Here is an 11,516-nt window from a genome sequence, read left to right on the forward strand (position 1 = left end):
ATTTTCGAGCTCCACTACTCCAGATGAGTGGACTTGATTTACCTTAAAAGGACCTGACCACTTAGATTTCAGCTTCCCTGGGAAAAATTTGAGTCTGAAATTAAATAGAAGCACCAAGTGCCCTTTTTTGAACTCTCATTTCTCTATTTTCCAGTCATGGTACTTTTTCATCTTTTCTTTATACAAATCTGCTCATTCATATGCCCTGAGATGGAATTCATCCATCTCATTCAGTTGCCCTAGTCTTATCTCTGCTGCTTCCTTCCAATTCAAATTCAACCTATTGAGTGCCCATAAAGCTTTGTGTTCCATATCTATTGGTAAATGGCACATTTTTCCATAGACCAGCTGAAATGGTGACATTCCAATAGGTTTCTTGAAAGTAGTTCGGTATGCCCAAAAGGCATCATCTAGTTTTTGGGACCAGTCTTTTTGGATAGCATTCACCATCAATCCAATTGCTCTCTTGTGCCTTGAAATACTAAAATAAGTGTATTTTCCTATTGTTCTTCTAAATCAGCTGCAATAATAACCGGTAGTGTGGTCCTTTTTCCCTAGAAACGCGTATCATAAGTGACCAGGTAGCTTCTTCAATTCCAACACGAGAGGTTCTTCAATAGACGGCTTGGTTGGTGATGTTGGTCGATTAGCCAGGTCAAGTTCCAACTTTTTAGAAGTATAAGAATATGAGCCTAGGCCAGTTAGGGCAAAAACTATCTCTTCATACTCTTCAATGCCTTCACTATCATAGTTCATCACAACCACAGCTAAAGGCTCAATAACAAGTTGTGTAGTTCTAAGCACATCCTGTTCGTCCTCAAAATACAAATCAACTACTGAGAACAAACTCATTTCCTCATGCTGTTTCATTGATTTTCCCACATTATACCGCACAACTTCATCATTCACCGTGAAAAAAAGCTCATTCGCTATCAAATCGATCAACACACTTCCAATTGTGAGGAAAAGTCGACCCAATATTATGGTCACTTCGAAGTCCACCTTGTAGTCCAGAATGACGAAGTCTGCGGGGAATATGAAATTTGAGACCTTTACCAACACATCATACAGAATTCCAACAGGTCGCTTTACTGACCTGTCTGCCATCACGAGTCTCATGTTGGTAGGTGTGGGATTCCCCAGACCCAATTTATTATAAATATTCAATGGAATCAAGTTAACACTTGCTCCCAAATCACACAGTGCTTTAGTGAATTCCATGGTTCAAATTTTGCAGGGAATGGTGACTGCACCTAGATCTGACTTCTTCTGCATCAAGGTCCTTATGGAAATAGTGCTACAAAGTTAGAGGTCTACTTCCAGTTCAACACTCACTGCTCATTTCTTGGTAACAAGGTCTTTCATGAACTTTGCATATCCTGACATCTGCTCGAGTGCTTCGATCAAAGGCATATTTTATGTCAATTGCTTGAGCATTGCCAGGAATTTGCTGAATTTTGCATCGTCTGCCTTCTTTCTAAATCGTTGAGGAAAGGGAGGTGGTGGCCTTGGTATAGGTTTCAACACCACTTCCTCTTCCTTATCCTTGTTTGATATATCAACAGAGCTATTCGACTTCTCAGACTCCTCTAGGTATTGTTCTGTTGGTTCCTCTGTAACTTCTTTATTATTCAAAGATTTGCCCACAGAAGGGCCAAATAAAATCTTACCACTCCTAGTGGTAATCGCCAGATATGAACCATCTATCTTCTGATCCTGAACCGTTTGATTAAGTAAAGTACCACTTCTTCCTTGGCGCAGTGTTGATGAAAGTTACCTTATATGTTGCTCTAACTGTTGGATAGAAGTTAAATGTTAACTAACCAACTGACTCATAGTGGAAAATTCACTCCTCATACTAGTTAATCCTGCATTGGTAGCCTCTACTCCTTTCAATAGTTTTTTCATTGTATCATCCATAGACCACTTTCACGATTTAGCAGCTTTTTGATTTCCAGTACGAATATACAACACATTTCTGTCATTGCTGCTTCTCCAGTTTTTTTGCTCCCTGTCTCTGTGATTAGGATTGTCATACCCATTACAACCTTGATTCCTGTGGCTATTGCCTTGAAAACCCCCCTAATTAGTAAAAAAGTTGGCTTCTTCTTCAGGCTCCATATCAACCCGGTCCTGAATTATTACAGCCTTTATCTTTTTTGTCCTTCCTGATAATAAGTGCTTGGTGAGCAGGTCTATTTGAGTCTTTAGATGGGCCATATCTTGATCCTTCTCCTCATCTCTTCTACACTGTTCATCATTCATTCCAAGAGGAATAGTTGGACTTACCACCACAAAATCACTGGTATACCAAGCCCTACTTAGTTTTGTTATCCTATTCAGCATATCAACAGTATCTTAAAATGACAGAGTAACAAATGACCCACCAGCAGCGTTATCTACCACTGGCTTTGTCACAAAGTTAAAAGATCTGTACAAAGTATCCATTAAATATATATCCATCATGTTGTGGTTCAGAAACTGTGTCAGCTTCTTCTTGAACCTCTCCCAAATTTCATGTAAAGCCTCATTCAAGACCTGTCTAAAATTATTAATCTCATCCCTCAACTGTACCTTCTTAGACAGCGGAAAGAAACTTTCTAGGAAAGCTCCTCTCAACTACCTCCAATTGGTTATAGAGTCAGGATTCAAGTCATTTAGCCATAATGTTGCTTCTCCAGATAGAGACAGTGGGAACAGCCTCAACCGGATAGTGCTTTAGCTTACCCCTGGGTTATTAAAGAATTTGGAAATAGAAACAAAATTTAACAGATACGAGTTGGGGACATCCCCACGAAGGCCTCCAAATAACCCCTTCAGATTCAGGAGTTGGATCATAGTACTTGTAATATTGAACTTTGCTCTAGGTGCCAACAGAGGGGGAATGATTGCACCCGTTGCACCTGCTCCATCCAAATCATCATCATCATCAACCTCATACCGCAGCGGTTGTTCTTCCATTCTGCTTATGCAATGGGATTCCGGGTTTAGTAGTGCTTGGATTAACCTATAAAGATCCTACAAATAAATAAAAACAACAATCGAACGTAAATCTAGAAAACTTAACTATCAGCAAATTTTCACACATAAACCTTCAGTCCACAACTGTATTCCTCAGAAATAGGGCCATTTTTGATAATGTTCAAACTACACTCTTAAATGGGTGTAAGAGATCATTGTCAATATAAAACCCAACTAGTTTGGGGTCAAATCCCACAGGGAATAGTGTGAACTTCGATTTGTTTACGAAATGCCTAAATGGTAGTTTACTATTTCTGAAAATAGGAGTTTAAGTTTCACAGAGAGTCAATTGTCACTTTTAATATTTTAGTGTTTGTAACCAAGAGAAATAGGAGACTAGAGTTATGTTCACCATAGTTTTTGGGAATTGACAGATACTAGGTAATGCTTTAGACTCTTGAAGTAAGTAGAAACAGCAGAATATTCCTGATGATGATACTATCTGACTTATCTCTTGACCTCACTAGATAATTTATTATCTAATTCTCTTAAACTTAGATAACCTATCTATTTCCAATAGGATTTTGTCTCAGGTAGATTAATCCATTTACAGCATCACTCATTAAACAGAAGGTTGGTAGCTTTCGAGTCCCTGCTGATAATTCACGTCCTCTAGTTTATTTCTCTATTAAAATAAAATATGCCTAAGGCATAACCTATTGTTTGCAACCAATAGATTCAAGTTAAAGCAATAGAATTTCAAGATGTCCTACTACTCTTTGAATCCTTTAAATACCTAGCATCATATCAAACCATAATCCATAGATCCCATAACTATGGCTAATAGAATTGGCCGCTCATGATTTGATAAATAAAATACCAAATTGAATTCATGATAATATGGATAAACTTTATGATGGATGAAATCCAATAAGTATTTCTTTAATTCAATCATAAGATAGAAACCCATAATAGTTGATAAGTGTTTTACAAGAAAACAAGTAAAATATCTGATGAAAAAGATGAAGCAATTTTTATATGCCACCCTCCGAGTTAATCCTCTAATAGTTTCTCTACAGGTCTTTAAATATTCAACCCTAAATAAGGAAATAAAATTAAAATTTATGATTTTCTTCGGAATAGGTGACAGCATTCTTGACGGCGTGTGCAGGATGTCGTCAAAGTTTCCAGTGAATTACTATCTTCTGATTTTTCTGAAGGCAAATCTGATGGCGTTTCAAATATGTGACGACCCTTGAAAAATATCGTCACATCCTTACTGGAAATCAGCATAATCTACCTCAAGTTGACGGCCACTTTGACAGCATGTCCCATGTTTGACAGCTCTGGCGAAACGTCGTCACATTTTATCTCAACTCCTTAAGTTCTGTCTAAGCTTGAAGGCTACTTTGAAAGCCCATCATATGTCTGACGGCACTTTAGAAATGGTGTCAGCTACACTTTAGCTTATTTACACCAGATTTCAGTTGATTTAGTTTTCTTTTCTTTGGGTTTCTCCCCTATCACTACTATCTGCATTAAAACAATAAAAACAATCAAAAAATAACAAAAGTTTCTAAAGACTTTGCAATTATTTTAGGTTAAAGGCCTTAAATGTGTTCGCAATTGCGCACACATCAATAGGGGTACTCAGTTTACTCTCACTTTTGGAAAGCCTTTTGGAAAGGTCTTGGTACCCAAGTTCATCTCAATTTAGCTTTTCATCCACAGACAAATGGTCAGGCAGAGAGGACCATTCAAACCTTAGAGGATATATTAAGGGCATGTGTTCTTGCCTTCAAAGGAAGTTTGGGTGACCATTTACCATTATTCGAGTTTTACTACAATAACAATTACTATTCTAGTATTCAAATGGCCCCATTTGAAGCTCTTTATAGATAGAGGTATAGTTCACCAGTCGGTTGGTTCGAAGTGGGTGAGGCCGCTTTGATTGGGTCAGATATGGTGTTTGAATCTATGGAGAAAGTTTAGTTGATTTGATAGAGAATAAAAGTAGCTCAGAGTCATCAGAAATCTTATACAGGCGTAAGAATAGGAGATCTTGAGTTTGAAGTAGATGATCTTGTGTATTTGAAGGTTTCACCTATGAAAGGGGTGAAGAGATTTGACAACAAAGGGAAGCTTAGTCCCTAATATGTAGGTCCCTATCGGATTTTGAGTCATGTTAGGAAGACAGCATATGAGCTTGAGCTACCTGCAAACTTGTCAACAGTTCATCCAGTGTTTCGTGTGTCCTTATTTAAGAAATGCATGAATGATTCAGCTGTTATAGTTCCTCTATAAAGAACAGATATTCAGAATAACCTTTCTTACGAAGAATTTTTAGTAGCAATTTTTGATCATCAGATTCGTAAACTAAGGAACAAAGATGTTCCCGTGGTCAAAGTACAGTGGCAAAATTAGTCTGTTGAGGGTGCTACTTAGTAAGAAAAATTATACATGTATACCAAGTATCCTCATCTCTTCTCCACAAACTCAGATTCAGCCAAAGGTAACAGTCTTCCTTAATTCAGTTTTTTCCAATCTCAGATTTTTCCATATAGTTATCTTTATGTAAATTCATGCATTCGCAAATTAGTTTAGTCGATCAGTATGTTTTAGATTTTTTCATAGAGCTTTTTTCAGTTGTGCATGCCAGCATATAGCCTCATCCCCTCGGTATCTTTAGTTTAACTAGTCTCACTCGAGGACAAATATTCCCAAGGGGGAGATAATGTAATAATCCGTACTTTTTCCTAGATCAGTTTATCTCCTAGAATGTCAAGGGTTATCTTTAAAAATGCATATCTCTTTATACATGTAGAAGTTTTAAACTCTAGACCCACCAATGTATAGATAATTGGCTCATCTTTCCAACGATACTAATTTCACCTTAATTCTATATTCGGTTAAGAAATTAGGGTATTTTTAGTAAAATAGTATGGCATTTCGATAGGCACCACACTGCAGTAAAGTATAGAATCACAAATGTTTGCTTCCAGTGAAGTACCGCATTTGGCTCGTGTCACGGTGAGGTCCCAGTTCCTGTTTGTCAATTTCAAGAAGCTCACCGCGATGATACCACGTTCCAGTGAAGGCCTAAATGGTATTTGTCAATTTCCAGTGGGTTACTACGATAGCTCCGCATCGCGGTGAAGTTCTAGTTCGCAATAGTCCCTTTTCCAGTAAGCCACCGTGATAGTGGTGCATCGCGGTAGGGCCCAAAATCGGCTTCCAGTTTTCCAAAGTTGATTTTTAAAGGGGTAGTTTGGTCTTTTCCCAAGCCTCAATTCGTGAATAACACTAAATTAATCCTATTCTGACCATTATATGCTTACTTTTCATTAAATTTCTCTCAAAGAAACCCTAGAACATCAAAAATTAATTCCCAAAAAATCCAAATTCCACCATTCTTTCTCCAAGGAAACTCAAAATACAAGGTTTCCAATTTAAGATAATCAAGAATCCTGCTTCAAGAGCACAAATAGGAATCCAAAATCAAGTGTTCTCATCAAGTGTACCAATTATGGAATGTAGAGTTTTCAACAAGGATAACTCCTTCATTCTTGTGCCTAAAACTAGTTTTAATTAAAAGTAACATGAGTTTCAAATTAGGGCTTAGACCCCCTATTGTTATTTGCATGATTATGAGATTTCAACTTATTTAGATGTTGAATTGCATGTCTACTATTGTATTTTCATACGTGTTGTAGAAATTTCCAGATTTAGACTTGAATTATCAATATTTTCATTACTTGGCATGAGTTTTATGATGATTTGACATGAAATAGATGCATCCGCTACTAGCCCTAGTTTGAATGATGTTATTTCAAGAAGATTACGCTTTTAAGTATCCCATGATTTGTTATATTCATATTTGAACACTTAGATAGCATGATTTAACTATGAAATACAAGTATATCTTTTAGAAACTAAATTTTATGACTCACTATATCTATGAAACATATTTTTCTATTCATGATTATGATTTTCAATTTTCAGATATTCCAGCTTATGTGAGCCATCTACATTTAGCATGTATTCTTTTACAAATTTATAATAATATTGAGAAATTGATTTACTTATGTATTCACCCACATATTCTCATTACAACCCATAAGTAATGACCAACATATATGTCGATATGATACGTTGTCTGTTAATGTAGGTTCAGGTGCTCAGTTTCAACAGCGTAAGTGATTTCGAGCATCTTCATCTATATCCCAGCAGTTGGTGAGTCCTCATAGTTTGGGGACTTAGCCATTCAGTTTTTGAGATTATTAGTATAGATGATTTAGTATTTTAGGTAGTTCGGGTCAGCTAGGAGTTTGTCCCAGTGGCTCTCTAGCATTAGTAGTAGAGGCTTGTCAGACTGCTAGAAATGCTTCAGATTTTTAGTATTGATTGATCAGATTCTTGTGTTAGTATTTTCAAATATTATATTCAGACACTTTTAGCTTAGCTCATATAGAATTTTGTATTTTAGCTTGATTATATATCTCCATACTTCCCTATTATGAGTTTTAGATTTAGTTGATAGCTTACAGGGTTAGCTTAAGGCTACTCGTAGTCTTGAGCACCGTGTGTTTTCTTAGGACTTATTTTTGAGACTTTACAGACCCTAAACAGTCTAGAACATGACATTAATGCCCTAATAGCCTAATTAATCATTATTTTATTCAATTCCCTCAAATCAAGAACATTCTCTCTCAAATAGAAAACCATAGCCTTCAAGATTCAAGGTCGATTCCCAGGAAACTTCAAGAATTCAACTACTTAAGTATGTTAGGTGTTCATCCACGGGTTTCCTTCCACCCTTGGAGTTCAAGAACCCTTTTTAAAACTACAAGCTTTTAGATTCATGATTTATATGAGCAAATTGGGTTGTATTAATGTTTGTGTTTTTGTATAGGTTTTCAATTCAAGATTTAATTATAAGTTTACAAAACATAAGATAGCATGTATGTTGATTAATGTAATTCCCATGCAAAAATCCTAGAAATTGCAAGTTTAACTTGTATTCATGATGCTTATGTGCTATTCATTATTATGTGCATTAATTATGCTCCCCAAGTGTTTGACAAAATATCTCAGTAATTGAATTGTGGACAATTAACTATTGTTATGCTTTCAAGATTTGTTATGTTTTATCTAATATGCAATCGAGACCTGGGGGTATTTATAACACAAAATATAGTTATTAACTTAGTTGCAGTAGTTATAGGCTAGTCCCAATAAAGTTTAAGAGCAGTAGTACTCTGTCAATTAACAGAACTCAGTGAACTCAGTCCAGTATAGTCAGTCAACACGATCAATGTCAGTTCAATCAAGCCTAGTATAGTCTAGTAATTAGTTCAATGTTGATTCAGTTGGGAGTACGATTCAGCACCGAGTGAATCCAGGGATGGGGGCAGTCCTACCATAGAGGGTTTAATCCTTAGGAGCAGTACCTGCATTACAAAACTACGTAGCTAGCATAGGGTAAGTCGTCCTCCTACCATACTAAGGTTGTCACAATTATATATATACTTCATGAGTCTTCCTGCTAGATTAGGGTTGACCTAGCATTGTTAGTATCCCATGTCAAGGTTTTAACACCCTTCCAACTGGGGTCACAGGTTGGACCCCAAATCAGTCTATATCGGGGTATGTTAGTTAGATGAATACTCCAATAGTTACAGTTTTAGTCTCAGTATTCAGTAAAGAACTTAGACAGTTCAATAGAAGCATGGCTATCAGTTATTAGTTACTCAGCCATCAGAATTAAGTACTCAGTTTCGGTATAATCTCATATATATGATGTATATCTATATGCGCAGTATAGCATGTTCAGTATGTTCAGTAGATATAGTTTTGCATGTTCTCTCATCCAGTTACTTTATGATGTTCATTCAGTCAGTTATCAGCTAATGCATATGAACTCATGTATATCAGCCTTACCTCACTTAGCATACCAATATATTACACGTACTGACACATACTTTTTCTTTATACTATGATGTCTCATATCATAGGTTCAGATGCTTAGGTTCCTATCTGTACTTAGCAGCTCAGGCTATCAGCAGTAGTTATAGTGGTGAGTCCTCATATTTTGAGGATAGATTTTACTTCTTTCAATATTTTAGCAGTTCAGTAGTTATTTCAGTTGGAGTTAGTTGGGGATTTATCCCATCAACTCTATATTCAAACAGTTAGAGGCTTTCATACTAGCATAGACAGTTATTCAATTTTTGGATGTTATTAACAGTGATACTCAGTTACTATTATTTTAGTATTTTGAGAACCTTATGGCATTTTTAGATTTCTTCCGCATATATATTTCAGTATTGTATTCAGTGCTTATAGCAAGTACCAGTCATAGGTTAGCTTATGGTCCTTCAGGGTAGTAAGTACTGTGTGACACACAGGGTGCATTCTCAGGGTGTTACAAACTTAGTATCAGAGCCTAAGGTTCTAAAAAGTCCTAGGGAGTCTGAAAGCCACGTCAAGTAGAGTCTTGTGCATGGTGTGTAGTGTGCCACACATATGGATAAGAGGTTATGAGGCATTTTAGGAAAAAAATTCCCTTCTTTTAGTATTCATATCATGCGAGTGAGCATGATTTCAAGTTAAACTCTCTTTCTAATCTAATTTTCCTTCTGTTTACAGAACATGCGTCCAAAAAAGACCAACAAAAGAAAAACTAGAAACCATCCAGCACCTCCATCCGTTCAAGAAGATCCCTTGAATAAGTACATTTCTTATGCAGAATTTAGAGCATCTTTCACCACTTTAGCCCATAATGTGGAATCTCAGAATGAATGTCCAGCCATTGTTTAGGCTAACCTAGTGTCTAATAATATTGCTGCTAGAATTTGGCACTTCACCCAAATGAACCTTCCTTCATTTTCAGGGTCTAAACCTAAAGAGGACCCACAGGAATTCCTTGACATGGTGCAGAAGGTAACAGACATTATGGGGGTAACCGCTAGTAAGAGTGCTAAGTTAGCTTCCTATTAGTTGCAAGACGTGGATCATACATGGTTTAAGAAGTAAAAAGTAGATAGGGGCATAGATGCAGGGCCTATAGAATGGGAGGAGTTCACTACTGCCTTTCTAGATAGGTTCTTCCCATTGGAGTTGAGGGAAGCTAAGGCTTTAGAGTTCATTATTTTGAAATAGGGCAGCATGATAGTGAAGGAGTATTCTCTTAAGTTTACTCAGTTGGACAGGTATGCTCCCCATGTGGTAGATGAAAATAGGTCTAAGATGAGCAAGTTTGTGTATGGTGTGTCTGATAGTGTTGTCACGGAGTGTAGGACCAAAATGCTAATAAGGAGATAAACTTGGATAGGTTGATGGTCCATGCTCAATAGATAGAGGAATAGAAGACTAAGGAGAAAGAGAGGGAAAATAAAAGGGCTTAAATAGGTAGATTTAACTTTATCAGCATAAGTTACAGAGTGGTAATCATCCTCAGTTCTGCCCAAAATCTTTTGTTCCAGCTTTATTCTCAGCCAGTCTTCAGTGGTGAGATTCAAAGATAGTAATAAGGATAGAGCGCCATGGTCTAAATCTTAGGGTAGTGTTAGCAATGCTTGAATAAATCCTCTCGCTAAAAATATGGCAAAAATCATCAGGGTGTCTGAAGTGCTGGAAGCAACGTATGTTTCGAGTGTGGTAAACCAGGTCATAGAATCAGAGAGTGTCCTCAAGTGGGTTCACAAAGTCACTATAATTATCCCTTAACTCAGTTCGGTCACCTGTCTGAGTAAGGTACCATTTCTAGTGCCACTAGGGGCAATGCCCAAACATTCTCTATGCACTCAAGTCCCGAAAGGATCAAGAAAGTTCCCCTGATATGGTCACTAGTACGTTACAAGTTTACCATTTACATATTTATGCTTTGTTAGATCCAGGAGATTCTCTATCTTTTCTAACCCATTATATTGCCATTAACTTTAGAGTTTGTATCAAAATCCTAACAGAACCTTTCCCAGTCTCTACCTCAGTGGGTAAGTCTATCATAGCACAGTGGGTCTACAGGAACTTTCTGGTTATCGTGTCTCAGGAAGTAACTTTAGCAGACTTAGTAGAGTTAGAGATGATGGATTTTGACGTCATTCTCGGTATGGATTATCTCCATTCATGCTATACTTTAGTTGATTGTAGAAATAGATTTGTCTATTATAAGTTCCCAAATGAACCTGGCCTAGAATGGAGGGGTAGTACCATAGCAATTAAGGGTCAACTTATTTCATATGCTAGAGCGAGAAAAATGATATCCAAGGGGTGTGTCTATCATTTGGTTTGAGTCAAAGACTCTAGTTCCAAGACTTAGTTCCAATTACAAGTGAATTTCAAGATGTATTTCCCAAAGATCTCCCTAGAGTTTCTCCCGAAAGGGAAATTGACTTTGAAATAGACCTTCTTATTGATACTCATTCTATCTCTATTACTCCATACAGAAAGGCTCCAGCTAAACTTAAAGAGTTGAAAGAATATTTGAAAGACCTCTTACACAAAGGGTTCATCAGGCCCAGCATATCCCCTTGGGGTGCACCACTTCTATTCGT

The 11,516-nt window shown here is 37.0% G+C and overlaps 1 protein-coding gene across 1 annotated transcript; it reads right to left on the reverse strand.

The window, feature by feature from the left end:
* Positions 1-567: 567 nt before the first annotated feature.
* LOC107872023 lies at positions 568-1,221 on the reverse strand. The gene has a single exon (XM_016718851.2). It carries the CDS (start codon positions 1,219-1,221, stop codon positions 568-570), a length of 654 nt encoding a protein of 217 aa, XP_016574337.2.
* Between the last annotated feature and the right edge of the window lie 10,295 nt (positions 1,222-11,516).

This window comes from Capsicum annuum, unplaced genomic scaffold (genome assembly GCF_002878395.1).
Source record: "Capsicum annuum cultivar UCD-10X-F1 unplaced genomic scaffold, UCD10Xv1.1 ctg995, whole genome shotgun sequence".
In the NCBI taxonomy this organism is placed as follows: domain Eukaryota; kingdom Viridiplantae; phylum Streptophyta; class Magnoliopsida; order Solanales; family Solanaceae; genus Capsicum; species Capsicum annuum.